This window comes from Drosophila willistoni, unplaced genomic scaffold (assembly GCF_018902025.1).
Source record: "Drosophila willistoni isolate 14030-0811.24 unplaced genomic scaffold, UCI_dwil_1.1 Seg143.1, whole genome shotgun sequence".
Classification (NCBI taxonomy): Eukaryota; Metazoa; Arthropoda; class Insecta; order Diptera; family Drosophilidae; genus Drosophila; species Drosophila willistoni.
Genome location: NW_025814102.1, coordinates 1488120 through 1514695, shown reverse-complemented (window position 1 = coordinate 1514695; position 26576 = coordinate 1488120). Strand labels below are relative to the sequence as shown.

The window sequence follows — 26576 nt, the reverse complement described above, 5'->3', positions numbered from 1 at the left end:
CCAACCGGTCACACTGCACAGTAAAATCGAAAAAAGACACTCGCATATCGAAATTCGATAACATTCCGTGGGCGCCATATTCAAGTTTCAGTTGCGAGTTTTTTTAGATTTTCATTTATTTAATCATTAACTTTTATTTTATGTCATCAACTCAACAGCAAATCTAGGACGTTTAATACTGCTGACTCCTTTGAGAACCTATAATAATTTGTAAACAAACTAGACACTTTTCTAAGCGCTTATTTTCTACCAACAATTAATTTTAAACACTCAATTACACTTGAAAAATAAAGAAAAAGTGTAATACGCAAATATTTTGTTAAACATATCAATATGTATTTTTCTATATATGGTTTAAAAAAATATATATTATATAAAGTGTGGGTGTGTTTCATGATTGCGAATTGCGCATTTGTTTTATATCCAATCGCAATTGTTTAAACATTTATCAAAATACATTAATGTATATATATATATATTTATATATAGATAAACCGTAGTAATAAAGTAAATTCACATAAAAACTTCAAATATGTTATAGGTTCATTTGGTTATTACAATAAAATAGTTGATGTATTTAAATCAAGTTATATTGATTATATAGTATCATGGTATCTGTACGATTAGGTGATAAAATGGCTGTGTTAGTATAATACATATTTATATACTTAAACATTTAACGAAATCTTAACTAATATTATGACAAATATTAAAATCAAAAAAAAAAAAACAAAAGAAAAATACAGTTTCTTTGACTTTGGTCCAGTATTGAAATCTCGGATTTCGTTAGTTTCAAAAGAAAGTATATAAACGTTTTGTAGGATGAACCTAGGATGTACATATATATATGCGTATGCATGTTTGTAGTCCTTATTGTTTAAAATTGAGCTTATAGTTACACTGGGGAAGTAGTAGTCGTATATGTATATAGTAACAGTAGTTGCAAAAGTTCTTTCAAACTCTTTAAACTTGTCTCCGTCTGGATTTAATAGTCCAGATTACCCTGGGCTCCGGTTATAATGGCATCTATCCAAATACGTGCCGCCGAATCGGAAGCTGCCTGTAGATTATAGCTACGCTTCTTTGTTTTCACAATGAATGTGCAATGTGGCCGACCACTTTTCGAGGCATTCAAATGATCCAAATAGACTTCGTCTATGGTCTAGAAAATGTAAGCGAGAAAATACATTATAGATTGAATTTGATTGAATTGATATGGATATTGGTACTTACCGCAAAATAGGCTCCTCCGCGTGGCTTTCTCTCTGATTTATCCGAATAATAGATCAAAGCACTTCGTTGTCTATCCAAGACAAACCAACGTCGTGACCAAGCATGAAATGTAGCTCCCAATTTATGAAGATAGCTGCCAATAGAAAGATCGATTGTAGAGGAAAAGCAACAAAATCACGCGATATACTCTCTCACTCACCCGCGACAACTGTGCGCATCAACAAAAACATGAGGACAGAGATCAATTTGATGACCAGCTGTCTCGATATGATGACGCAAATTCAAATCCGGCGAGAATATGGGCAGGTAACGTGTCAACGGGCGCTGATGCTTGGGCAAAGCGGAGCGTTTCCTTTCGCTGGTTGTGATGCTTCCACCACTTCCGCCAGTATTGCCACCGCTGCTGCTTGCAGCACTTCCTCCACTGCCCGCCGATGCAGTGTCCTGGTTATAGCTTTGACTGCTTGAACGTTTGTTATTCTCCGATATGGGTGATGCAGATGAGGCTGAATCGAATTTGGGCCCCTCAATTGCGGCATCACAATTGTTGGCCTCGGAAAGCGGACGCGGGCTGCGTGCTGGGTTAACCAATCCTCCGGTAGTGCCAACTCCCATCGCAACGGCATGATGCTCTAGTTCGGGTTGCGAATGGCGTTGCTATTGAATGTGTAAAGAAATGAGAGCAAGTGAAAAATTTATTTATTATTTTAGCCGAAACTATGTATTAAATACGATTTATTTAAAGCACTTTAATGGAATTCTTTTGTTAACCCCAGTTTATATATTTAAAAAGATCAAATGGAATTCATCGAGTGTGTATTTTTATGTAACTAACTCAAGGTTAAGTGCCAAATAGTCTCGCGATGCTAATTAGTTGGCTTATGCAATGAGTTTTAGTTAATCACTTACTAAATAATACAACTCCATACGTTGTCGTGCATTTGCATCTGTGCGGCGATGCTGCACATAGGTCATCCAAACGGACATGTTGATGATGATTGTGCTCCTTTAGCTCTGAGATCGACGCACAACAAAACGTTCTCATACACACGAACTCAACGCAATTTGGAAACTGAATGGCGGGCAAAAGTGTATACGGCGGAATACGGAATACGGACTACAGAATACTGTGTTCCCTCCTCCTATCTATCTATCTACCACTCTTACTTGTTAATGCTGATGAGTCTTCTGACTCTTTGGGTGCTCGAAATTTTAAACGAGGCGCACACGAACATTGTCCAGCAGCAGCAAAAGCAGTGGCAGTGGCAGAGGACGTCCGAGGTGATTATACTCGTAATGGTCAAAAGATTTCTGTGTACTGGATCGAGCTATGTAGAGCCATAGTGGCCAATGGTGGTCAGGTGCCGATAGATTTGTAAACACAGGCTAAAAATTGTACACAGACCGCCAGAAAGCAAGGTAAACCCAAAAGTAAACATTAACTGAGCGAGACAAGGGGCCAAAAACAAGAAAAATTTCAATTCGCGCGCACAACACACACACACACACGCACACACACACAGAGAGAGAAAAGTCATCAACAGCAAATTATTATTATAAACTTATTAATAAGTGTATATAGAAGTCCATTTGTGTGGGTGTGAGTATATTGGGAAGGCAGATATTAAAATAAACATTGGCCAAAATGCCGAAATAGCAAACAAACGAAAAAAATACCAACAACTTGTGACTAACAAGCTACCGATAGATTCTGATGATCATCTCTCTCTCTCCCACTCATCAAATTGGAAAGGATAGATCGAACACAGACACAAATCAAAACAGATGCAGCGTGAGTGAGCGATAAGGAGAGAGAGGCAAAAAACAGGAGAGCGGCAAGCGGCAATAATATAAGCAAATGAGTAAGGGAGAGAGCACAATTTACAAGTAGTTGACAACTTTTACCGTTACAATTGAGAGGTATCAAGCTGCAACTACCTACCTAACTTTGTTATTACCGATTATTATTGGCTCTAATTAGAAAAAACTTAAACATTGTTTAGTTTATGCATAATTACATGAATTTGATTTTTGATTGAACCAGTTCCGCAAAAGTGAAATTCGTAACGGCTAATCAAGTGTAACGAACTAGTTCATTAATTTGAAAAGTTTTCATGCAGCTTTTTTTTTTTTTTGAGGTTTGCCCTTATTATAAACAAATTTGTTGAAGTTCAAACTGAGAAGACACACACAACAAAAGGCAAAAGTCTTTTGTTTACTCATACATACACATAACACTTAGAGGTCAATATTTTAAGCGGAAACAATAAAATAAACTTTCAACATTTTTTTTCTGTTTTGTTTTCCCCTTATTTCTTATGGTTGTTGTTTGGTTTGGTTTTGGCACTCTTTCACTCACCTGTTGACTGGTTGACGTTGTTATGGCATTGCTGCCGCTTTTCTTGTGTTGCTGCTGTTGTTGTTGTACATTTTCCTTATCGTTTGATTGTTGTTTTTTCTGCTGTTCATCTGATTCATTTCGATTTAGTTTTTGCAATTCGGTTTTCTCAAATAACTTGGCATCCTTGCCCCCACTGGAACGGAGAGAGAGAGTTAGAGAAAGGGGCGGTTAGAGAAGTTGATGTTAATTAAAAATTTCCCCCCCATCACACAGATCACAACATACCAACAGGGAATCATTGCATTAATCCGATTCATAGCTATTTCACATTTATTTTGCTATTCGGGCGTAATGACTCATTTGAGAGTATTGCCGCTTCGTTCGAACTGAAGACTCTGACTAAGCGCGGGCAAATGAAATGCACACACAAACGGGGCAAACGAAGGCAAAGTTGGCATCACAATCACACACACGCACGCACACATGCATTCAAAAAAACGCTCACAGATAGACGGGCAGAGGCAGGCACACACATGCACACGCGCGACCATTCGCAGCTGATAAGCTTTATCAGAGCTTCGTCAAGTCACACAAATTGCAGCCGAAGAAGGGTGTGGGGTCGGGGGTGGAGTCAAGGCGGGGGTGTTGGCCAGCGCGTTTGCTTGGCTCAGGGTCTGGCCAGGTAATGAAGACTCCGTTGACCAAGACAAGTAAATAAATACATAGATACTACATCTTAATATTTCATCTGTACACAATAATAACCTCCAAAAAATAAGTATGAAATTACCCTATTATCATCGGGTATATTAACTACAAGCAACTTGTGGCTTATCTCTTGGATATGATATTGTCAAGCAGATGAGTAATGGAAAGCCAACAAACTGTACAGATATAACAGTTGACATGCCATTAAGCTTCAATTACAGGGTATATCATAGTCGAGATTAAGGGATTATTCACTATTTGTCTATTGACTGTGTGGTGTGTCTCTTGTTGATTTTTTGCTTTGTAAATTGAAAAACCAGTTTCGCATTGTTTTTGTAATTAACAAAATATTTGATTAATTATATTTCAAGAGAGTTGTAGAGTTTTTTTTTTGTCTGAGGAAGGAATGCTTTAGAGAGAGACAGAAAGAAGAGAGAGTGAGAGAAAACGCAAAGACTTCAGAGTCTCCAAATTACTTCAATACTTACACTTAACAACAAGAGTTTGGAATCAATATGTAAAGTTGTCCTAGACAAATATTTTCCCCATTCTTAAAACCAGACAATTCTCTAGGGGGCGTGGCAACAATTTAAACTTGATCTTAAGATATGTTTGAGAATGGTTTTATGATAGCTTTGATATTTTATTTTTCGTTAATACATATGTTTCTCCTTCTTCCCCTTTTTTTGGGAGTTATTTAAACTGACCCTTGACCCTCAAAAATAAAAACGGACAAAACTTCGTTCTATTGTAGCCAACGGATATGAAAGATTTCATAATTTTAAACATTTTAGAATATTAGAGATTTCTTAACATTAAAGATTTCCGATTTTTTCTGGCTCTTTATAAACTTTTATGTTTAGAATATCTTCTTAATCTAAAGATTCTAAAACGGTTTATAAACTAAAATAGTTTCTCATCTGTTTCGCAATTTGGGGTCGATTTAATGCATTAATGTATAAGTTATGTATATGTCTTCATGCATTGTACATCATTTTTGTCGATCAGTGTAAAATTGCACTTGAAAATAAGTTTTGTCAAGCTGCAGAACTAATTAAAAATGTAATGGGCCACGTATATACATACATATGTACATATGTATGTATGTATGTCTCTGATACATATACATATGAACGGAGAAGGGCGTTGATTCAATTGAGTATTGGATACTCTACTCACTTGTCGTCTGTATGCTGGTTCAAGTCCAGATCTTCCATGGAATGTTGGGTGGAGAGCAAATATTGTGTGCGGGCTTCGTCATGACTCTTCTTTTTCAGATCGTACATCTTCTGACGTTCATGCTCAATGACCTGATGACCTGGATGGAGAGGAGGGGATAATAGGGTGTAATGCAGGGGTCAAAGAAACAATATAATGTAAAGACTTACCCTGCTGAGCCAGCAAGAGTTTGCGATTTCTTTCAATTTCCTTAATGCTATCGAATATCTTAGTGCTGGCTCCCTGACTGGTTGATATGGGTGCATCATTGGCCACTTTGCAGCTACGATCGATGTCATCCTGTGATGGCACACGACGTTCCAATGGATTCACTTCGAATCTATCGCTTTGCAGCGATAAATTGAAACTTATCTGCTCACAACTGCCGCCGGCCTCATACAATTGAAGGGGCAGACGTTTGGGTGTGCTTGTGGTTACTTCGATCTTATTGTTATTATAAAACATATTCTCATTGACACTTTTGGACATTAAATCCTCGGCTTGATTATGCCGTTTAGGGCAAAGTAATTCAGCAGAGCCAAAAAGTGATTGCGACATGACGCCATTGATTAAATTGCTATTAATAGCAGGAGCAGGAACAGGAACAGGAACAGGAACAGAAGGAGGAGGAGGAGGTGTTGCTGAATAATGAAGTTGTTGATGATGATGCTGATGATGATTATTGTGTAGATTATTTGATAGCTTGTCTGCTAATGCCGTTTCCAAGGCAACTGCTGGAGGCGGCTGCTGCTGCTGCTGCTGCTGCTGCTCCTCCTCTTCATCTGGTCCTAATTGTATGCGCAATGCGGCCAATTCGGCTTCTAGAGTCAAACGTTTCTCTTGTCGCTTTAAATCCTCATGGCTGGCATGATGTTCAGATTCCTCTTCAAAATATTGAAATTCCAAGTCCTCAAAGGTTTTTCGATCACTTTCCAGAGATTCATAGACCAATTGCAGTTCCTCCTTAAGGCAGGCATTATTTGGTTTTTGCTTCAACATGGCGCGTAGCCTGAAAATAAATACAAAAAATGTCAAATTCAATGTTCCACATACAATGTTTAGCTTGGCTTACTTTTTCAATTGATCCTGTTTCATTTCGATCGATTGCTTTAACTTTGCCTGCTGATTTTCCTCCATCACTCGTGTGGCATTCCGTTGAGCCTCCAAACGGTGTATTCTATGCTGCAGAGCCAGCAATTGTTGTCTGGGTGGCGCCACCATTTGGCCACCACTTGGCTCAATTGACGTGATCTGAGAAGGGCAAGAAATTAATGTTAGATGCTAGAGATTTAAAGAGACTTCACGCACTAACCTCTTGCTTATTCTCCTGTAAGGCGGACAATTCGGCCAACTCTTGCTTGAGTTGTTGTCGTCTTTGGCTTAACTCACGTCGCTGACGCTGCTCCAGGTGAATGGAACGCGGCGCTGGTGCTGGCTTACGACTTGGCTTCGGCGATGAATTATTAGTATCTAAATTTAATGTTAAATTATTTATATTCTTATTGGGTCGTTTGCTTTGATTTGTCATCGGCGGCGATGTTAGACGATCCAATTGTTGTTGTTTCCGTTCAAAGGATTTGAAAAGTTGCTCATAGTCGCGTTGTTGATTGGGTGCCGGTGGTTTGGGGGCCAATGGTGGCTTCACCACAGCTGCTGGTGTAGGATTATTGGACGAGGAGGATGCCGTGGAGCCTAGGGGTGGTGTCATATTGAAGGCTTGCCCAAACGATAGCTCCTTTTTCGGTGATAGACAATTTGTACGTATTTTTGTACGTGGACTTTGTGGTACATATTTTCCTCCCGTTGTTGTTGTTGTTATTGTTGATGTTGTTGCTGTCAGATTTTCATGACTTACAGCTGAAGTATTTGCAGCAGCAGCAGCCACATGAAGTTGCCCATTTATTTCCACACGATTGGGTCCCAAGAGCCTTACATTCTCATAGCCCGATGAACTGCTGAGCATTGAAAGATTGGTATTGCTGCCACTTAGCTGATGAAATGTTGATTTCTTATCTCTTGGCAGCGAACCATTCGTCTTGATGCGATTCTGAACAATGGGCGAGGAGGTGATGCTTAAGCAACCTGTTGATGAATTCGACGAATTGTGATTATGTTGCTGTTGCTGGTGTTGTTGTTGTTGTTGTTGTTGTTGTTGTTGTTGCTGCTGCTGTTGTTGTTGTTGTTGATGCTGGCGATCAGCATATTCAGTGCATATTTTAAGCATATCCTCCAGTTCAGCTCCACCACCACCACCACCACCAGCGCCACCGGCGTTAATAGGATTATTGATCTCATTATTTAGACCATTCATGGCATAAATTTGTAGGCCACTCGATTTGGGTGGATAACGATCATATCGATCATTTTGTACCTTGGTCAATAGTATATCCTGCTGCTGTTGCTGCTGCTGTTGTTGTTGATGATTATTGTGATCCTTGTAGATGGCCGCATTGACAGGCACATTACAATAGCCTGAATTATGACCCACACCGGGTCCTTTTAAATATTGATTATTTGATTGTTTCTCACTGCGATGATTCTCGGCCAGATTTCGCGCAAAACTGGCATATTTCTGACCCAAAACATCTTTAGCTGGCATATTGACGGTAACCAAATCCGAGCTAAACACCTTGGGACATTCCAAATCATACGATTTTCCACCATTGCCACTAACTCCACCATTATTGGCAACTTTGGGATTGATAATACTTTCATAGAAACTCTCCATATCCAGAGTTTGGCTCATATCATGTGCCTGTCGCGCGGATTGGGTGAAATCTATATGTGCCATCGATATTCTCTCATTCGAGCCCATCGCCGAGCGCATCATTTGCGCCTCATCTGGATTATTGAAGCGTAAATAATTCGAATTTCCAATGGTTATCATTGCTCCTTGACTTAGTTTCGCCTCATCTCCCTGTATGGCAGATCCATCGATCAATAAACGGGCATCCTTCTCGGGCACCACAGTTACCTCATTCGCATCGCTTCTATAGATGGTACAGTGTAATGGACGCACTCCACCGCCATTCAATGAGATTGTACACGTGGGCGATGACCCAATTGTTGTGTCACCTAGAGACGTACAAGACGAAATGAATGTAAATGATTTCATTTTTATTCAAAACAACCAAAAAAAAAAAAACGAAATTAAATGCCGATCTAATGTTTGGCACTCTTAAATGTTTGTATACCCTCTCTAATTTGCTTTACAACAGCGACAAAATTACAAAAAAAAAAATGTTTCAAGAACTAAGCGAGTTGACTTTAAAATGATTTCTATTATTTCATAATTTTTTGAAAAATTTTTAATAAACAGTAACGTATTTTCTGCATGCAGTTAGGGTGTAATGAGTTCGGTTTCTTGCTCAAGTTTTGGTTTACATTTTCTGCTTGTCCTCAATTCGGTTCTTATCTTAGTATTCAAAGATTAGGCACTGTGGAATGAAGTACAACTTAAACATAAATAATTAACAACATTTCTCAAGAATGTCTGTTAAAATGTTTGAAATTCAAATAGTTTTATACCTTTTTAAGGTCTGTAATTGAATAGTTAAACAGGATTTAGTTTAATTATTTTGGCTTAATTGGGGGCTTAAAATAAACCCTTGAAATATATTTTTAGATTTTTAAAGGACAAAAGATAAGGATAATACTCATCATTGTTTTCCGAGAATTTCAAATAAATTGCTATCAATCCTTGTTTGTCTATTATATGAAAAATCTTTGAAATTTAAATGAAATGATCCATTTTTTTAAACTATTGAAACAACTGAATTTAAAAGCCTAAAATGAGATTACAAAACTTTCAATGGAATGCCTAAATAGGCGTGTCTTTTGTATTGGTTATTTTCTAGGCATTATCAATGAAACTTGCCAAATTGCTTTATGTATTTCAATAATCTTTGAATTTCATTTGAACTTTGCCGGTTATCGTCTAAGTCTAAGTCTCTGTGTATTGGTTTTTTTTTTTGGGCACTAATAATATGCTCTTTAATGGTACAACGTGTATACAAATCAATAATTAAAGTGAGCTACTTCTATTGAATAATATAAATAATTGAAATTTCACACTATTTAGGGTATACAAACATTCGGTGTGGGACTTACCAATATGTATATTGTGTAGGGTAACTGCTGTACTCAAACGACCACCGCCCAGACTAACCAAGTGTGGATCAGAGGCGGCAACCCGCAGCGATGGATCTTTTTTCGTCAATGACATCTGAAAATGGGAAAATGGAAAATTCCATATGATTTTCTTTTATTTCTTTTGTGGTCAACCCCTGCAAATTTTAAGGTATAATATGGGGTAGGAAATCGATTGCGAATGGCTTACAACTAAGTTAACCAATCGGCTAAAAGTACAGTACACAAAATTGTTAACTACCACTAAGCGGATGCGTTGAAATTATAAATGTCCTTCTTATATGTACACACACACACACACACACACATGTCGCTCTGGATGAACAGCTGCTCTAAATCGTTATTGTCTTTGGCACGGCGCACATGTTTCCTCCTACTCCTACTACTACTACTACTTTTAAATGATTCTGTGTGCGGCTTCTTTGCCTGGCTACGTGTGCTTGCAAACATGTGTCCTAGGGATCAGGATCCTGGCAGCTGATTCAGACATCTGCTGGGGGAGTTTGTGCACTTGGTTCTCGGAAACGGAAATGCTCAAGTATATATGTATATGAATATATTGGAAGGATATGCCTCATCCTCTTTCAAATCTTAGCTATATTTACTTCATGTTATGAAAGGATTGATGCATACAGCATAGATATCGATTGTGATCAGTTTTAGAGATCATTATTTATACAAATATATGAGTTTAACTTTACACCTGTGTAGTGCCAAATCACAATTGGAGCTGTTGTCGTTCTTGAACCACTAGTTAAGCCTTATGGCCATTCTATTAATTTTGAGATTTTATGCAGCAAAGTTAATTAAAAAATAGTTAAGATAAAAACTGAGCCCTTTGATGAGTACCCCTTGAAGATCTTTTTAGAATTTTTGGGTCATTTTGAAGTGAATTATTAACTTAAAAGCCACAGCTTATAGCTCAAGCCTATGAACCCACAGTTTAAACTTATATTTTCATTATAAAGGTATTGTATATAACCCAAAAGAGAAGAGATGATCACATTTGTTGATCCTTAATTTAGTTGCAATCAGAGTTAATCTATGAGCATATGGTTTTCTTTTTTATAAGGTATTTACATTTTTTGACGAAATTGCCAGATGAAAGCAATTTAAGAAGCCATTTAAACTAGCTTTTGAGAAAGCTAATCAGTCAACAATGAGCAAACACACTCTTAAAGAATGTGTGGTGTTTGATAACATGTGTATAGACACACATACACACACACACACACCCTCAAAAGGCCTATAATGGTAACATTAGAGCGGAGTGTGAGGCGGCAGCATTTGAGGAAAAGTTTTTACATTTTTGTTTCGACGGGGTAGGGCCAGGGGAGGGACCACGGAAATGCTTCAATCCAAAGGTGGAATTGGGTCATAAAACACCAAAAGTGGACGTCAACGAACGATTACACGGCATTTTCATCATCATCGTCATCATCGTTAAGCATTATGATGATGATCATGGCAACGTGTGCGGCGTTTTCATATGAATACCTGAAAATGAAAGCACATTGCCTGATAAAATTTTCAATATTACACACACACACACACACAGACAGAGCCAAAGGGCTAACATAATCTACAGTTTTTCATTTTCCATAACACTCACATTTACACTAACACTAAAAAAAACTTGATATTCATATGATGTCATGCATGAGTTTTTGGTTTTTTACATTTCTTTTTGCTATTGGGTACAGATATTTTGTCTTGCCAAATCACTTAATATCGGTGAAAAGCTCCCTCCACCCCTTACAAGGGAGATTTTTGAGGAACATATACATATACGTATGTATATTTTTATCTACTATTTAATGATAAAGTTGATATTCTTTACGAGGGTTTCTTTTTATGTTTCTTCGGCATGAAATCAACATTAAATGTTTGAAAGTTCCACATTTCCGCTTGACTTCAGATCTAATAAAGCAAATTTGGGCGATAGAATTCAAATTTAGAGACATGAGTACAATTTCCTAATGGTTTTTGGTAACTTGAATTTGAATTTGAGATTCAAGAGATTGTCATTCACTCTAGTTGAGAAGATATCCTAGAAAGAAGGTATTGCAAACTTTAAAGTGCTCTCACAATCTTCTAAAACAAAAGATGAAATTCTCGAGGACAACTATTCTAAGGATTATAGAGAAATCTTTTCTTCCTTCCTCTTATTTATTTAAACATATATATTTGAAAATACCTCAACACTATCAATCGAGACTAGATTGAGAATCCTTTTGAACTTGATCAATTATTGTACTCTCATTTGTACATAAATTGTTATGTTTAACTCAATTATCAATTATATTATGAGAATTGCAATTTGTTAAGTATAATGAATTGCGTTTTCAGGTTTGCTATTTAGCATCATCATCTCATCTGAGATACTAAATAGCAAAAATGTGTAATAAATAATAGAGAAAAGAAAAGAAAAGTGAAGAAATAATGATTCATAAGGGGGATGGCAAGTCGAAGATGTGTTCCACATTCCACATAAAGTTGTTATGCTGGCGCGCACACACACTCACACACATATACATAGGCAAACAAGGTGTTAAGATTGTTTTATTGTTGTTTTTGTTGTTGGAGAGATAAGATAAAAGCAAAACGAAATCATTGGGAGATATGCACACACAATTGAGGCCTTAGCTTACCCATTATGTAAAAAGTTCGATTCGATAACATTAAAGGTAAAAAGAAACGAACGGGAAAATTTTAATTAGCCAATACCACACACACACTCGCACACACACACACATAGGCAAAACAAACATACATTCATCACAAGTGACACGTGCGGGCAGTGGGGCGGACGGTTGGTCGGTGGAAGGGCTCAGAAACAAGAAAACAAAAAATCGTCAACGCAATTAACGTTTCTTTCCACTGTTCAAACCACCTCCTGCCTCCCGCCATTCTGGGCCACCCTCCCACTCACACACACACACACACACACACATAGATACACACGCATGCTTTTATCTTATTGGGGCTTCCTCTGGATAAAACATTGAATATACATTTGCCATTTTTAGTTCGCTTTTTTTATAGAGAGCAAACACAGCTGTAAACATAGTTGGGGAGCACTAGACGGGTGTCTTGCTTAAAGGGAGACGGAAGGGATGGAGGGAGGGATGGCTGGGGTAGGTGGATGAGGTTGGAAGGGCAGGTTGCATCAATGACAAAAGCAGGGGGCCACAATTCCTGGAATAGCCCAGTGCAGGCCCATCAAGGGTAAGGAAGAGGGTGGAAGTGGGGCGATGGACGATGCATTAGTGAGCCAACTTGTCAATATTTTGCAAAATGGCAAACGATGATGCTACTTTTATACACTTATACTCTTTTACAAATGGAGTCCATGCAAATTAATAAGAGGTAAGCAAGAAAATTTGCCGAAGAGGCATTTATTTTGTACGTGGACAGAACTAATCCCTATGACAATGATAGTTGTTGTTGATTTTTAAGGTCCTTGTTTTAGACAAAACCAAACCGAAAGCGGTCTAAAAGTGAAGTCTTTACTTTAACCTAAATAAACTTTATTGAATTGAAAGACTTTGATAAAAAGAAATGGTCAAAAGCAACGAATAATTAACTTAGTAGAACACTCTTTAACTGCATTTGAGTCTACAATGGGAAATAGTGTTGGAAAATGATATTTAATTCAAAGAATTTCATCTGTACTTTGTGTAACTTTATTTTACTTATGAAAATGTTTATTGTAAATAATCTTAGTAAATACTTTTCAACTATAGAACAATGATTTTTAATTATACGAATAGTATTTGCTATAGTTAATCTAGTTAATTAACTGAACTAATAGTTATTAATTTTTAGGGGGTGAAAAAAAAACTTACTTCAGTTTATAATAAGAAAAAGTTAATCCACAACAAATGTGTAGTTAGTTATCCAACAATTAACTTATTCACTGTGTTTTTTAAATTAAATTTCAGGAAATTTATTTCAAAGTAAAATTGAGAAGTTAAGTTTTAAGAGCAAAACCATGTGAATATTGGAAAAATTGAATATAATCGAATAGCAGATTAAATTATATGGACAAATACATTTGTATGTATACCTATAGCTATCTATTTTGTTTTGGAAACGTCAAATAAATTCAATTTTCGCCGCATGTTGTTTGGAATATGGCCAAAACAGTCTGTCCAATTGTCCCAAATAAAGTCCATTAGAGTCCATTTCTTACTCTCTAGCTCATTGGAGATGAAAATTCTGAGAAAAAGGACACTTTTAGCTATGGGAACCGCTAGAATATTCAAAAACAACCTTTTGTAAGGGTATTTCAATGATGTATGTATATTATGGGTGGGCTTATTTCTTTGAACTGAAAGTAAATACGTTAAGTATCTATATTGAAATTCGCTTTTATTGTACTTTAATATTAAAATTAAACCGTAGAAGCTTGCATTTTGTCAAATAATTAGTTTTTTTTTGGCTTGCATTGATGAAATAGGAAAAAGACCTTGACAAGGCCCTCCATCTGGAATTGTTATCTGGCCAAGTAGCGAGGCAAAATGTAATTTGTTATGCCTTTTGAAATATTTTTACAGGTTCTTCTGAGTCATTTCTGTGTATGTGTGTTTTTTGTTGTTGTTGTTGTTGTTTCTAAATCCCCTTGCACCCTTCCTTTAGGGTGTCGAGGAATGCTGCTGCTGCTGTTGCTGTTGGTGGAACCAGTTTGTAGCACTTGCCAAAAGTCAAATACATATGTATGTTGACACAATTACGTTTTGTTTTTGTAGGTACAAACTGTGTATATGTATTTGTGCGTGTGTGTGTCTGTATGTCTAATTATGTATGTATGTATGTATAAATAACTAAACAAATTTTGGCAAACGACAATTTTGTTGTTGTTGTACGAATTAAAATAATCCGCAAAGCATAACAAAAAAAAAACATATTAAAAAATATCAACTAGAATTATGTATATATCTAGATCATGGGTGTGTGTGTGTGTGTGTTGGTGTTGTTGTGTTGACAAGGTCAGTCAGGCGATGACGATGACGATTGGCATAGAGAGTGCATTTTTAGGTTGACAGGGTGTACGTACTACGTGTCTTGTGTCTTGTTGTGGCATGGCGTGCATAAACTTATGTGATATCGGGGGGGTGTTGTGTGTGTGTGAGTGTGTGAATGGAATTGACAATAAGGGAAATGGTCGGTCGGATGGATGGCTAACTAGTTGGCTGGTTGACGCGTTGTTGTGCATACTGAAATGCAACCCACATTTTGCACTCAACTTGAAACGAAATGTGTGAAAATTATCAAGCTTGTTGAGTTTATTTACCCCAACAGCGACAGCAACAACAACACCAACAACAATGGAAACTATTGGATGGGAATGGTTGAATGGAATGAAGAGTGAAAATTCCCCTTACACACAAACACAAACGCATTCACTCACCTCCAATCGCCCATAAAATGAGCAAAACGGTAAATTGTGGGCGCCACTTGTGTGTGTAAGTGGAACAAGTGGAAGCGAAACAAATGAGATCAAATCAAATTTGTTTCATTCCTCTGTAGTTGTTGTTGCTATTATTGTTGGGTGGATGTGGAGGTGGATGTGGAGGAGAAGGAGAAGAAGAAGAAGAAGGAGAATTGTGCGCTGTATGTCAAGTGGCTTGTTAATTATGAAAAAGAAATAACAATCACTACCCACTTGAATGACCCAATATTAAATCTTTTATTGGTATGTGTGTATGTACATACATATGTATGTATATGTATGCATGTGGGGAAGAAGCTGCCGTTCTCTTCATAATTAATACACAATTTTCATTTGTTAATTCTTAATTCTGGTGATACCCTCTAGACAGGATGACTACTTAGAGGGTTAAGAGGCAAGGAAAAAATATCTTCATTCAATATGAGAATTACTTGTGGTTTATTTTTAAATTCTTTTTATTGACGAAACAGTGTTGTAAAACGATATTGAAGTGAAATAATTTTTATATGTATAATGTTTGACAAGTGCACTCAAAAGCTAGAAGACATTACGTCTGCCTGAACAATACTTTGTCAATAATGGAATCTCAAAATAAAACAGTGTTGGAAAATGTTAAAAAATTTATCCGTTGTTTAATTTTCAAACCCTCCGTTCGATTTCCAGTTTAAAAAAAGAGCTTGATCTATGATGTATCTTTTCTACAAATTAAGCAAATGAATTCAAAATGATGGATTTTGGCTGATTGCTCCTTATTAACCTATTAAAACAGATTTTTCGAAAAATAAAACATTTCGTAAGTTGTTTTAAAAATTTCTAAAGGTCAAAAGTTGTTAGGTCCCTTGAGAATTTTACTAGAAACCAAAGGAAGAAACAAATCCTTCCGATATACTTCAATTGCAAGAGTCTTTAAAAATTCGGTTCAGGCAATTGACAATTTTTGCAATTCTTTTTATTTTTGCCCCCCGATATTGAAGTTAAATGAAATTGAACAACCAACAGAAGCAGCAGCAGCACAATAAAAAGCCCCCACAATGAATCGCATCACGGGGATCAGGCAACCATTTATGAATCATTGCAATTGAAATTGAGTGGAAAGGGAGCACAAGCAATGAATACTGGGCAATATGCAAAATAAGAAGACATGTAAAAAGTAAATCTACATACAGACACATACATATAAACACATACATATGTACCATTTGCAGTTGCACTTTGTGTGATGTCATCAACAACAACAAGAATAAAGCAATTGCATTTAACACAATCAGCAAACAAAAAAAGAGCGCGTTTACATGGCGGTAAACGGAAAGACGTCGACGAAAAAACAACTTGACTCGATTCAAACTGATGGATGGATGACTTCATTAATGTGAGTATAGGCGAGGTAAGTACATAAATACAAATGATATACAAAAACTTGATCAAAGAGAAGAATATGTGTTTACCAAGTCGGAGGGGGAAGCCACTGGCAAGTGAGTTTTGTAGATGAAACAATAAGCATTTTTGGCAATGAGATCTGTCCTAGGATAAGTTCAGTTCAATACCTGTTCAAGTTTTCTGTATTTCAACTTTTTAAATAAAGGGATTTCCATTAATCTTCAAAGATTTATTAAATAACCTATAGAAATCTATTGAAATTTGTCAAAATCCAGAGAACGAATATCTTTTTATGTTTTAGGTTTGAAATTGTAGTTAACAGGATTTGGCAAATTGTGTGGATACTACATACATTCGTATTATATAGTTTCTTTTTTATGTTTTCACAAAATAACTTTCAAGTTTGATTGATTCAATTAAATTCTGTGACTGTGTCTGTGACTTTTGTGGCTTTTAATTAAATACAAAGATGAAGGCCACACAAACGCATACCCATATAAACGCACATACACACACACACACACTAATTCACATATGTGTGTATGTGCAAATGTGCGTATGACCCCACGCATTATGCGTGAATTGAGGTTCTTGAACTCGTCTGCCATTTAATAACAACAATAATAATAATACATAATGCCATAATAACGTTGAATAGATGAAAACTATGGTTTTCTGTTCAGTTATACATATCTACATATGTACATATGTATATTCTTTTGCATGGTTCCGTTTCGTTTCGTTTCCCCATATGTTTCGCAGTGTTCAGTGCTTTGGCCGGAAAACGGAAGTGCCTCTTTTGGTATTGTTTGTTATTGTGTCTATGTCTATCTAGGTTTTTTCTTTATTATGCTATGGCTATTTGTAATTATGAATGGTGGAATGGTTAGATAGCGATAGCAGGAGAAGGTGTAGGAGATGATGGCGGCGGTGGTGGTGGTGGTTGGAGAGGAGTAGGCCTCAACTGAAAATGAGGCCACAAAAGGTGTCGCCACCACACACACACACTCACACACGTACACACAACATAAGGTCGGTCGTGTTGCATCGTCACTGGCAGACATTGAGTTTTATAGACGCACCATTAAAGATCAGAGTCGCTGGCTCTGAGTAGCAGTGACAAAGTGCGTCCGGTTTTCAAAGTGAGTGTCGGATGCAAATGTGTTGAGAGGGATAGAGAGCGAGAGAGCAGGTGGAGGAGGAACCGTTACGCTGTACGCCCTCAACACAATATTGGCAATAGATTTATATATGTATATACATTTTTGTTGTTCTTTTTTTTTCTCCAGTTTCAGTCAGCCAACTCAACTTTTTCTAGGAAAAAAAAAACACAAACACACAAAAGCTAAACGAATATTTATATACTCTTACTATTGGTCAACTTACTCGTTTCCGTTTAAGTCTCTTTCCGGTCACATCTGACAGTAATACAGCGTTGAAATCCTTTCAAATATACCAGTTTTATAATTATTGCCATGTCTTTTCGTTTTAAAAACAGCTTGTCTTTTATTATCCTACTTTTTCAGCTGTTTCGCAACACTGCTTTTGACTAAGAACATTAGTTCTGCAGTGCCAGATCTAAGTCTTATGTTTAGGGAGAGGAAATCGTTCATTTTGGGTGGGACATTTTGGATTTTCAATTGGTTATATAGCCTATTCCAAGCATATCTTATGAAAATTGGCAACACAAAAGGATAAACAAGTTAATACAATTTATATCATCGACAGACTTTCCTACAGAACTTAAGAATTTGAATGGACATAGCATATCTTTAATGCTAAAACCAGTTGAGAATTGCAACTAAATGAAGCGAAAAAAAGAACACGTACAGCTTACAACAAAAGAATTCAATTATTTTCGACAATCATCAAAATTCGTATAAATTTTCAATATTCCCCTATCATCTAAATCCGGCAATATATTATTGAAAGCGTTACAAAATGTCTGGCCAATTTAATAATACCCTCAACTGCATAAGGGATATTCAAACATGTGCAAGCACATCATAAAAAAATACAAGGAGGAACAAGAACAGAAGTGTGAAATGGAAAAAAAACACATAAAACAGAGAAACCATATGCAGCAGGAAAAATGAGAAACGTTCATGCGGCTAGGTAGGAGTAGGAAAAACGACCGCCCACAATCGTTTGCACATTGGGCCAAGAGATAGATGAAAAACGATCAACCGGAAGACTCTATATTGAAAAAATTGCAGATGCCACTCAACAATAAGTCAACCGAATGCTACTTCTAAAAAGCAAAGGCTTCTTCTTTTGTCCTAAACATTAGTTAGTTGTAGTTTTTAGATCAAAGATCTTAAACAAATCTGTCTGTTTAACATTTAATCTTAGTTGTAAAACTAAAAAAACAAATTTAATTCCAACTTTAAAAGTTATTTAATGCTTTAATTTTAATTAGTCACTCTTTATGCATATATACATACATATGTATCTAACACGATTAAAATGGCATAAAACCAAAAAAATAATTAGATACGGTAACATGAGATTTTTCTTATCTAAATATTTTGAATAGAATTCTCAAAAGTTGCGCTCTGTAAGGCTGAAACGTAATCTGAAGACTCGGCCACAATTTGAGACTTGTGGGTTGGCAACTTTTGAGAAATCATAATATCAACAAACCGAACCGGCAACTGAATTCTATGGAATTCTTCCACACAAATTGCCCACCACCCTCCTCACTACAGTTTAGACCACTTTTCATTCCATTCTATTCTTTTGTTCTGCAAACTGTATGTAATTTGATAATGCAAGTGACTAACAATTGGAATAAGAATGACTGTGTCTAAGTGAGTGAACATCGCATAGGCTAAACACACTCTCTTGTTAATAATTTAATAAGATAACCCTTTTGCGTTCAGGGGGTTTTCCCCCGTAGAGAACTCTATGAAGGCAAGAAATTACATACATTCGAATGTATTAAACTTTATCTTTAAGGCGGTTCGAGAGATCAACCATCAAAGAAGACTATTTCGTAAAGAGGCCAACAGGTAGTTATTTTAAGAAACATCCAGTTACATCATCAACTGACTCTTTAAGACTTAAACTAGTTGAGAATTACAACATAATTAATTCCAATTTTCTCATTTTACATGATTTTCTTTGCCATAGACTAGGAACACGAACTTTATGTATTCACTGTGTTCGTATGTGGCAATAAAAATCTCTTTCCATCTGTTTGTGGACAGTCCTAGCCGTCCTCTAATGTGGTTGGGGCCTCTACTCATGTTTGTTGACACACAAAACTGCAATTTTGGCAATAGTTTCACTCTCATCTAATATTTCACCACCTCCCCCCGACTCCAACCCCACCACTCCAACAACCTCCTTCTCTACCTCCTTTTCTTTTATTTTGTGGCTCCTCTGATGATGATGATGTTTATACGAGCTGCCTAAATGTTATGTTGATGATATTGTTGAGTTGTTGGCCAATAATGATGACGACGATGACGTCGGCGTCTTCCGTCCCCTTCCATCGGACACGCATTGAAAGCATAAAAAATAAGTTTACATCTCCATCGTCATGTTATACTTGGCAAAAAAAAAAAAAAAAACAGGCGGCAGTGGGGGGAGGTTTGGGGGGGGGGGGAAGATGTCTTAACTCATTGTTTTAGTTTTTTTATTTTTGCTCCATCCATTAAACTTAATTAAATATACAAGACAAAAACAGCTTTTAAAAACAATTTCTGTTTCTTTACTGCGCAGGCGTCACTACATAAATAAGTGGAATGAATATATTGGCAAAACAAAAAAAAATATATATAGTTAAATAATGCCAAATAGCTTTTTAGCCCACATGGATAAAAGACTCAGCAGAAACTGCAGCCAATTTGGATGGAAATGTAAGCAACATCTGTCCGTACAGGGGAGGTTTTTCGACCAAAGGGGTTTTAATGCATTAAGCGAGTTTTCACTGTACTGTATAGTGACAATGAATGTTTATGATGTGTACGTGTTTTTCTTTGAGTGAGTCATGATTGAATATATCCGTGTTCAAGCTATGATCTTGCCCTCGAATGGAATTACAGAGAGTGTAATAAAGTAAACTATAACTTCTTCACTCTTTTTTTTTTAGTATCTCTGCAAGTTTGAAACGATATATGTATTCCTTGGCTTAGAAATGTTTCACATAGACTTTATATGGTCTATAGTTTTAATATTCTCATTATAATTTTAATATTTATATATTTATTTTGTTTGTTTTTTTGGTTTCTTTGTGACAGTGACAAAGGTGGGCAAAAAGAATGTTTATTAACAAACCTGATCTGCTGCCTACATTTTGGACGTGTGTAGCACCTGACAAATATGGTGGCTATGGCTCTTGTTTTGTCCAAGAATTATACGGGAATGTATCGACATTTATACATATTAACAATTTGGAAAGTACCTTTCTATGAGTGAGATAAGCTTGAAACAAGTTCTTGAGCAAATACATACAGTGGCCGTCAAAACTGATTCAATGTTTGCAACTCTTGCAGTTAAACAGCTGCTGTATGAATATAGAGCAAGCAAATGAAACAAAACTTATTTTTACAGTTACTTAGATTATTCTTAATAAAATAATGCAAATTAGACAACGAAGGAGCGGAAACAACAGAAAAGGGAGATGTAAAACAAAAACAACATGCATTGACTCACTTTTGACTATTCCTATTTTTAGGTTCTTTATCAATAACTGCATCTTAATTTACAGTTATTTTGGGGAATTGTTTTTCGCTTTTGATTTATTCATATTTGTAGTCAATTTTGAAGAAGTAAAGTCATTTGTAATTTGCACCGGGTACCTAATAGTTGCAAAATTGATTGAAAACTCGAGAATGAAAAAAATTTCTAAACCCGTTGAGGACAGTATAGTGTGCCTTTCAGAAAGAGGATCCTCGTCGCGAGAAATAGCCAAATCCCTCTCTATAAGTCAAGCGACAGTCATTAGAGTATTAAAACGGCGTGAAATCAATAACCAAAATACATCCAACGGACGCCCTCGACTGATTACTGATGGTGATGCACGCTTAATGATCAGCCAAATTAAAAAAGATGGTCATATGACGCCCAAGGATGCTGCCAAAGCAATTGGTAAGCCGGTTAGTGAATCAACTGCAAGAAGGGCACTTCGAAATATCGGCTACACTGCGATTGTAAAGAAAAAAAAGCCAGCACTGTCCGAGAAAAACGTTAAGGCACGTCTGCAATTTGCCAAAATGCATCGGAATTGGACCATTGAGGACTGGAAGAAGGTTATTTGGTCAGACGAGTCCAAATTTAACCGATATCAGTCCGATGGAAAGGAATACTGCTGGATAAGGCCCGGAGAAACCATTCAAAGGCGACATGTCAGAGAAACTGTGAAACACGGAGGCGGGCACGTTATGGCATGGGGATGTTTTACTTGGTGGAGTTCTGCAAAATTAGTCAAAATTAATGGAATAATGCGAAAGGAAGATTACTTAAACATTCTGCAGACCAATCTTGGCAATTTTATTGACAGATGCGCTTATGGTACAACAGATCTTACTTTTCAGCAAGATAATGACCCTAAGCATACAGCTAGAATTGTCCAAGATTGGTTATCTAACCAAGAATTCAAGCTGATGAAATGGCCAGCACAAAGTCCTGACCTCAATCCAATTGAGAATTTATGGTCAATTGTGAAAAGACGGCTGGGACAATATAAAACACCGCCAACAAACCTGGAGAGCTTATGGCAACGCGTGGAGGAAGAGTGGGCAAAGATTCCTCAGGAAATTTTTCACAATCTTGTGGAAAGTATGCCCTCTCGAATCTCTGCAGTAATAAAACATAAGGGACTTTGGACAAAATATTGAAAATTAGAAAAGAAAAAAAAGTTTAAAAAATGTTTGAAAAAAGTCAAAACTGAGTCAATGGTTATTATTTTTGTTTATTAATTTTTGCTGAGAAGCTTGAACAATATCGAATTATTTTTTTATATGGATTTGTTAAGAACTTTATTAGAAATAAAATAAAAAAAAAATTGGTTGACTTTGGGTTGTTTTTGTTTATTCTGTGAACGCTCAAACGTAAAATTGCAAACATTGAATCACTTTTGACGGCCACTGTAGATATAAAGAGTTGTTTTTATACTCTTTGCATTAGAGGTTATATTTACTAAAACAAACGAGATGTTAAATGAAAAATATTATAAAAGTCAAGTAATAAATCTCTGAGACTAGGAGAGATATATAATTAGGCAACTTGGATTAATTAAATCCCATTTGGCATTCCCATTAGAGATAGCTACTTTCCAAGTTTGGAACACTTAAACAACTAAATATAAAGCATAGTAAACTGCCCTTGTGGAACCTTCGATTCCTCTACTTTCTACATATAAAACCAAGATTTTTATTTAAGGAATATAAAGGAATATCTAAAGGAGGAATCTAAAGAGTGCTCGAAATGGAAGATATATTATAAAGCTACCATATCTTCATGTGTATTCAATAAATCCCCAGGTCTTTAAATCGACAACATCTCATTTGAAGCGAAATTCAAATTACTTTTTGTTACTTTTCAGTTAGTAGAGCGTGAGATCCAAAGGAAACCTATGACAATGTACTGGTCCTTAATTAATTGGACAACAGCATCCATACCGGGTGTCTGAAAAGATGGCTCCCCCTTGACCTGCCCTGTAGACCAGAAACGAACTGGAGATTCTTCCGCGAAAGCACAAGAAAGCTGCACGACCTCCACCTACATATGAACATATCATGTATGTATATCCTTCATAACATTTACTTTCTGTTCATTTAGTTTAAAAAAAAACTTTCTGTGAACCTTTTTTTGTTAATAAATTTAGCCAAAAATCGACAAAGAACTAAAATATTAAGAAGATGTCTAGACAAGCACAAGTCACTAGCTAGAATAGAAATATTCAAGTTGAAAGTCACAAATTCACAATTCTTTAGAAAAAGTGCATAGAGAGCTCACTGTAGGAATAAAATGATTTTAATTTTTGATTTATTAAATTAATATTGGAAATGAAATCATAAAGCAAAATCGCTTTTAATTATTTTGTCGGGTGGCTTCATTCATTATGCTAATCAATTTTAGTGTATCTTGGCAGATGAAGTCACGAGATTTCATTTATAAAGATTTGTAAATTAATGTGTACAAATTTGTTTGCTTGTTATTCAATTATTGTCTTGGATTGTCTCACAATTTGCATCATTTAGCAGGCAAACTATATAATAACTTTGGTGTTCCCCCCGCATCCCCTTTCCTGGGGAAACCTATTAGTTCGATTGAATTTTTTGTCAACTTTTATTGTGGGTCGGGGCGGGGTCATCATCATCATCATCTTTGTCATCTTTTCTTTAGTTTATTGGTTTTTCTAGGGATGCCACACCCCTACAAAACAAAACAAAACAAAACAAAAGCAATAACAATAACACCAACAAAAACACGAAAAAAAGCAACTTGAACTTTCGCAACTCTTTCTAGTTGCATTTGTTGTTGTTTTTGCTGCGACTGCGGCGGCTGCTGCTTCAAGACGAGCTCGCTGCGGCAGCGGCGACGGCGACTCTCTGACCCACTCACTTTGAGAATTGTGTGTGTGTGTGTGTTCCACCCCCCGCTGTTTACCCTAACACCGCGACGCTGCTTCTGGCTGTGCTGCTGCCGATGTCTGGGCTGGTTACTTTTTTTATGGAAACCGGCTAAATTCCATTTGATTTGGAAGTCGAAGCCTTGTCTTGCCATACATAAATACATACACATATGTACATACGCATCTACATATACATACATACATGCAAACGTATACATTTATGCATGTATTTGTTGTTGTATTTTTTTCTCTCCTCTGTCTTTTCACATCACATTTCACTTTGTTTGTTGCCAGCATTCGCTCGAGTTTTAAATGCGCGCACAGTGGAGCAAATGGAGTTATATATGCATGTGAAAAGCAAAATATGTATGTGTGTTTAATTACAGATTATTTATGTTGCATAGTAATTAAGCTTAATTAAATGAATTGGCTTTGGCTTAAGTATGGCCATCATTTATTTAATACATTAAATTATTTCACTTTGTGTTTAATTGAAAATTTTTGTTTAAACTCCATTTTACATTTTGAGTGTTTTGATGGCTTTGGTAGCAGTGTAAGCAAACTCTAGTTGGCAGCTGTCAAGGGCGTTGAGTTTTTTTCGCCTTTTTTTTGTTGTTGTTTTGCTGTTATTGTTGTTGTTTACAGCGGAACCCGAGTTTCGACTCAAATACCGTTACATACATGTATATGCACGCTTTAATTGATAAATGAAAATCCTTGCATTTGCATTTTGATGCATTTGGCCACTTACCTTCTCTTCTTCCTCTTCTCGCCGCTTCCGACCTCAACTGTTGCTGCTTTTTCGATTTTATTCCTTGTCGTTGTTGTTGTTGTTGTTAGCCCTTTGTTACTGGTGGTGGTGGTTTATGGCTTTTTTTTATGCATTGAAAATACGATATAATATATTTTTTTATTTCATTTTTTTGTTGTTGTTTTCTTTTTGGTAAAAAGCCGCGCGTAAACAAACAAACACATACACAAGCATTGCGCTCACACATACACACATACACACACTCTCTCTCAAATAAACTTTAAACAAGTTTTTATTGTTGCAATTGTTGTTAACCGCAAATGGAAAGAGAATGAGAGAAAGAAAGATGATTTTTATGCAAAGCTAAACCGAATTAACTCCTTTCGCCTCTAAATACATTAAATTATTCCTTTGTTGTTCTTCTTATTCACCATTTGTTGTTAATGCCAATAAAAAAAATTTACAAAAAAAATAAACAGATGCACGATTTTCTCTTTCAATAATTTTCATTTGTCTATGTAGATTAAATAAATTGTCGCTCTATTTATTTAAAAGCGATTATTACTACATTTGTTTCCCGTTTCCTTTTCGCGCAAATAGAATAAACAATAAAGTTTATAAAAATTACTAACGGTAGTCCGCAGCACGTCCGCTCACTTCAAAACCAAAACAACAACAATAAAAAAAAAAAACAACAAAAAAACAACAATAACGCGAGTTCGCTACGAACCACCCGAAGCCACATCGAACTCTTTGCGAAAACACAAAGCCGGTTAATTCATACTCTTCACATACTTTTTGTTTCAAGGATAAACACATAGACAAAACTCATTAGAAGTGATGTCATATATTTTTGTAAGCAGGAAGATCAATATTTTTGATAATAGTCCGGCATCTTAAAGATTTTCTAACGCCAAAGCCTTGATTCTCGGATTTTGCCATATTCTACGACATCTTTAAAGGTAAATTTATTCGAATCTTCCATAAATATTTTGGAAAAAAAATTATACAAATTCTTTAAGATGCGAATGAATTGAAAGTTTCAAGTTGTTTTTTAAATTCAATCAATTTAATTTGTTACTTAAGACACTTTGTTATGACATAATAAGCAATAAGTAAGGTGTCGAAAAGCTTCAAAAAGTGAACCTCCCTACGACTACCCTTTCCGAACACACCGAACTCCTTGCCACCACGTCGAACTCGAGCCATTTATGCCAACGTCATACGAATGAGGCCAACCGCAATCATTGAATCGAACAATTGATCCGAACTGTAATCATTGATCCCAACCAATGAGGCGAACTGCAACCGATGAGCCCAACTCCAACATGTTCGCACGTTTTACTCTCGAGAATATTCGCCGTAAAGAGAACCATTTTCGCTGTGAACAGAAAATATTTGCCGTGAAGAGAAAAAATTCGCCACCAATTCGCTTGAAATGTATTATTCGGCCTTACCTTTTTGCCCATTCGGCAGAAACCCCAGAAGGCACATCGAACCACTGATGTCATTTCAGCTTTTTTCCAGCCAGATCTGGCTTTTTTGGAAATGCGATTGCTGGAAAAATTTGAAAACAGCGGGCAGCGGGAATTCAAGCTTTTTTAGCAAATTTAAATACAGTTGGACCTAGATTATCCGATCACCCATTAACCGGGCACCCCTATTATCCGGGAGGAAGTTGAATTTGTTTCATTCTCACTATTAACCGTGATTACCCCTATTATCCGTGATTTCAAACGAAAATGTTTTTCTAAAATAATAA

General features: G+C 36.4%; 1 protein-coding gene across 3 annotated transcripts; it reads right to left on the bottom strand.

Moving 5' to 3' along the window:
• Positions 1 to 385: 385 nt before the first annotated feature.
• On the bottom strand, positions 386 to 24930 carry LOC6648474 (pleckstrin homology-like domain family B member 2). Of its 3 annotated transcripts, XM_023179143.2 has the most exons (10): positions 24815 to 24930; positions 9611 to 9725; positions 6813 to 8575; positions 6573 to 6751; positions 5671 to 6509; positions 5462 to 5600; positions 3593 to 3767; positions 1433 to 1890; positions 1234 to 1366; positions 386 to 1162 (listed from the first exon to the last, which is right to left on the bottom strand). In XM_023179143.2, exons 2-10 carry the CDS (start codon positions 9723 to 9725, stop codon positions 986 to 988), a joined length of 3978 nt encoding a protein of 1325 aa, XP_023034911.1. In that variant the 5' UTR covers positions 24815 to 24930; the 3' UTR covers positions 386 to 985. The 3 variants fall into 3 exon arrangements, with proteins under 3 accessions (XP_023034911.1, XP_023034912.1, XP_023034913.1); XM_023179144.2 differs by lacking the exons at positions 5462 to 5600; positions 5671 to 6509; positions 6573 to 6751; ... (1 more) ...; positions 9611 to 9725; positions 24815 to 24930 and adding an exon at positions 3860 to 3967 and having other exon boundaries at positions 543 to 1162; XM_023179145.2 differs by lacking the exons at positions 3593 to 3767; positions 5462 to 5600; positions 5671 to 6509; ... (2 more) ...; positions 9611 to 9725; positions 24815 to 24930 and adding an exon at positions 2143 to 2706 and having other exon boundaries at positions 543 to 1162.
• Between the last annotated feature and the right edge of the window lie 1646 nt (positions 24931 to 26576).